General features: G+C 50.4%; 1 protein-coding gene across 1 annotated transcript; it reads left to right on the top strand.

The window, feature by feature from the left end:
• The first annotated feature begins 1,808 nt into the window (after positions 1-1,808).
• Positions 1,809-3,642, top strand: LOC122216832 (ubiquitin carboxyl-terminal hydrolase 17-like protein 6). The gene has a single exon (XM_042933826.1). It carries the CDS (start codon positions 2,024-2,026, stop codon positions 3,629-3,631), a length of 1,608 nt encoding a protein of 535 aa, XP_042789760.1. The 5' UTR covers positions 1,809-2,023; the 3' UTR covers positions 3,632-3,642.
• Positions 3,643-4,081: the final 439 nt, after the last annotated feature.

Here is a 4,081-nt window from a genome sequence, read left to right as displayed (position 1 = left end):
ACACTTTGTAAAGGTTAAATTGTACTGTAGGGCTAACGCTTAGCTTGAAAGATAACAACTTTGTTCTGACACTGAAGGTCAAAAGATAACAACCTTGCTTTTACTCTTGTAAATCATACTTCATACTCTTATGAATCAGGCTTTACCAATGAAGGAAACAAAACCTCAAAAAAGAGAATCAGAGACAAGGTCAAAGAGATCCACTGGTTGCAACTTAGCAGCAGAAAGTCTAAAATAATCACCTCATTCGATAACTGTTTCTGACTCATCTGGCAACTGTTTCTAACTCATCTGGGAACTTTTTATCTGTTCTGTTCCCAGATAATGATAAAACGATGTGATCGGCTTTAAAAACTCTGTACCCCGGCTGTTCGAAGCCCCACTCTTATCAAGAGTGTTGGTCCCGATCGGTCGGCCTTGCTTCTCATTGTAATAAACTTTGGTGCACCTGTCACTGTTGCCTGTAGCATTCTGTTTCAGGAGTCGAGTGGATGCAACAACTTCTTCTGATAAAATTTAATATCCCCTCTACAGCCCACCGGCTGCTTGTGCCAGCCTAGAAGCCCCAGAAAGTTGTCCTTGGACCAACAGAACTGCCACAAAATTCTTTTAGTCAAATCGGGGCCCCACAACCACTCTCACCTTCTTGGAAAGAAGGGAGATGGTGTCTCCGCCCATGGGAACGTCCACAAAAGCTCCTATATCTTATCTGGAGCCCTGGAACCACCATAGGTAAACATGGAGGTGCAAGAATGGCTTCCTAAGCCAGCCTGAGGCTCTGGATATCTTCTAAGTCCAGGATAGGCTGGTACAGTACTGGAAGACACTTTGGAGACTGGGAGCTTCCATTCTGCACAACCCGCAAGTTTTCTAAGTCTTCATGGACAGTAATCTATCCAAAAAAAAAAAAAAAAAACATTTGATGGACCCACATAGATTCTGGCTGGTGACAAGAAAGGTCTTCCAACACGATACCTGAGCTCCCTTTGGAAAATGATCCTTCACATTCCAGAAAACTAAATGTCCCACATTCCTTGACTCACTTGATGTTACTCTGGAAGCAAAGTGGATACTCGAAAAGAATTTCATCTGAAGTTGGAAACTGTCAAGTCAATCTGTCCAGAAATGGAACAATGATAATGAGAGAGGAGGAGAAAGTGCTGAAATGTGTGTCTATCCAATAAGGAAGGGAGAAGGAGGAGGAAGGCTGCGCTGAGTGGTCTCTCTGAAGAAGAGTGACCACACCCTAAGACCTTTAAATGAATCTCAAGTTTGTAGCTAATTGGATGACCTGTTCCTAGTCGACTGGGTGGGGCAGGCTGTAAAGGGCTGAAAAGAGGGCCACAGCTATCATTCAGAGACTGGCCTCTTTTTTAAAAAAATTTTTTAATGTTTATTTTTGAGACAGAGAGACACAGAGCATGAACAGGGGAGGGTCAAAGAAAGAGAGAGGGAGACACAGAATCCAAAGCAGGCTCCAAGCTCCAAGCTGTCAGCACAGAGCTTGACGAGGGGCTTGAACTCACAGACGGTGAGATCATGACCTGAGATGGAGCCAGAAGCTCAACTGACTGAGCCACCCAGGCGCCCCTGAGACTGGCCTCTTTATAGAACCATCACTGTGCAACGTGAGGCTCCACATGGGAGATCTTGTAAAAGCTGTTTCTGGAGACATGGAGACTACCTCTTCCATGGAAACCTCATGGAAATGCTCAAGTCAGTCTTTCCAGAAAGGGAGCAATGGAAATGAGGGAGGTGGAGAAAGTGGTGAAATGTGTGTGTGCCTCTTGAGGAGGGAGGGGCAGGAGGAAGGCTGGGCTAACTCGTCTGTCTGCAGAAGAATGACCACACCCTAAGACCCTTCATCCAACTCCAGCTGGTGGCTGATTGGATGACGTGGTCCTAGTCGGGTGGGTGGGGCGAGCTTTACGAGGGCTGAGGAGAGGGCCACAGCTATCATTCTGAGACTGGCCTCCTGAGAGAAGCATCGCTCTGCAACGTGAGGCTCCACGTTTCAGGAGACATGGAGACGCCCTCTTCCCACTGCCGAGAGGAGTCTCAGTTCCATGTCTTTCCAAACCTCAAACCTTGCGGGTCAAATACGGGTGGTGCTGAAGGCCACGGAGGACCCACTCTGCCTGAGAAGCCGTCACCGTCATCGCACACACCCTGCGACCTGCCGAACGGTTGGGCTCCCGCGTCAATAGGTCTGCCCCCCGCAAAGAAACCCGTGAGTTGGAGGAGACCTTCTGTGGTTGGGGCTGGCCTGCAGAACCTGGGGAACACGTGCTATGCGAATGCGGCGCTGCAGTGTCTGACGTACACACCACCCCTCGCCGGCTACATGCTGTCCCAGGAGCACTCCCGAAGCTGTGGGAGGCAGCCATTCTGCGTGCTGTGTGCTCTGCAGGCTCACGTGACCCGGGCCCTCTGCCGTCCGGGAGATGTGATCCGGCCTCCGCCCAAACTGCTCGCTGCCTTCCACACACACAGGCAGGAGGATGCCCATGAGTTTCTGATGTTCACTCTGGATGCTATGCAGCAAGCGTGTTTGCGTGAGGACAAGCCTTCAGAGCCTCAGGCTCAGGACGCCACCCTCATCCGGCAAATCTTTGGCGGGTACTGGAGGTCTCAAATCCAGTGTCTCCACTGCCAGGGTGTCTCCAGCACTTTGGACCCTTACCTGGACATTAGCCTGGATATCAGGGCGGCTCAGAGTGTGAGCCAAGCTTTGCAACACTTGGTGAAGCCCGAACAGTTGGACGGTGAAAATGCCTATCGTTGTAGTACTTGTCTCGACAAGGTACCTGCTTCCAAGACGTTGACTTTGCACACTTGCTCCAAGGTCCTGATGCTGGTATTGAAACGATTCTGCCATTTCACGGGCAGCAAACTGGCTAAGGAAGTGCAATATCCTGAGCGCCTTGACATGCGACGATACGTGTCTGGGCAGAACGGGGGGTCGCTGACTTATGTGCTCTATGCCGTGCTGGTGCACGCGGGCTGGAATTGTCACAGCGGACATTACTTCTGTTACATCAAAGCTGGGAACGGCCAGTGGTACAAAATGGATGATGCGAAGGTGACCGCCAGTGATGCGACGTCTGCCCTGAGCCAACATGCCTATGTGCTCTTTTACATCCAGAAGAGTGAATTGGAAAGAGACCGTGGGAGTGAGCCAGGTGCTGGGGAATCCACATCCCTCCAGGCTGACCACGCAGGCACGGCTGCGGCCCAAGGGGGGCCCGAAACCGACCCCGACATCGAGGTGCCACAATTGGAGGATCACGTGGAAGAGACACCACCGCCAGCAATCACGTTAGACCAGTGGAGATTCCTCCAAGAAAGCCACCGTCCCAAGTCTGAATTCAACCTCAGGAAATTAGAATTTGCCCTTCCCCCCGACGCAGTCCTAATTCACCAGTCCAAATACAGAGACGAGATGGGAAAGGATCACCGTGAACCAAACATCTACCGGCTCAACAGTTCAGCCAGGGACATCCCACCTCAGAGGGCAACGGCCAGTAACCAAGTCCCTTGTCTCCCAGGCAGAGCCAGAGCTACCAAGAGGAAGAACAAGAAGGGACAGAGGTCTCAGGAAGCAGTGCAGGGATCCCACTACAGGCTTTGAGATACACGCCTGCCCACGTGCACACTCACCCGCCCTCACTCACTACTCACTCACTCACTCACTCACAGTCCCTTGTGGGCCATATTTTGTGTGTTGTAGGTGGGTGTGATCTGGATATGTGGAGGGACCATTCATCTGGCTGTATTCACAGGATATGGCGTTCAGCTTGGCCTGGAGATTCTTGAGCTTTAAGGCTGGCTTTCTATAATGATATTGGAGAGATTTGGAGGATTATGCTGGGTATTTGGAGGATTTCTCCCCTCCATTACACAGAGGAGAATTGGGGGCCAATCAGAGCTGAAAGGGATGTAGGGAGTGGCCAGTCAGGCCTGAAGAGTAGAAAAAAGGCTAAGCACCTGAAGTTCGTGAGAAAATGCCTGACATTCAAGTTCCCATCAATGAATTCCTTACTCACTGTTTATTTTTAAAGCACATTTGTTCCTATGAATT

Source organism: Panthera leo, chromosome B1 (genome assembly GCF_018350215.1).
Source record: "Panthera leo isolate Ple1 chromosome B1, P.leo_Ple1_pat1.1, whole genome shotgun sequence".
Lineage (NCBI taxonomy): Eukaryota > Metazoa > Chordata > Mammalia > Carnivora > Felidae > Panthera > Panthera leo.
Note: the sequence above shows the minus strand (reverse complement) of the source record. Positions and strands in the feature narration are given on the sequence as shown.

What these genes read in the sequence shown, in the direction of transcription:
- LOC122216832 (XM_042933826.1), top strand. Translation starts at nt 2,024, where the DNA reads ATGGAGACGCCCTCTTCCCACTGCCGAGAGGAGTCTCAGTTCCATGTC.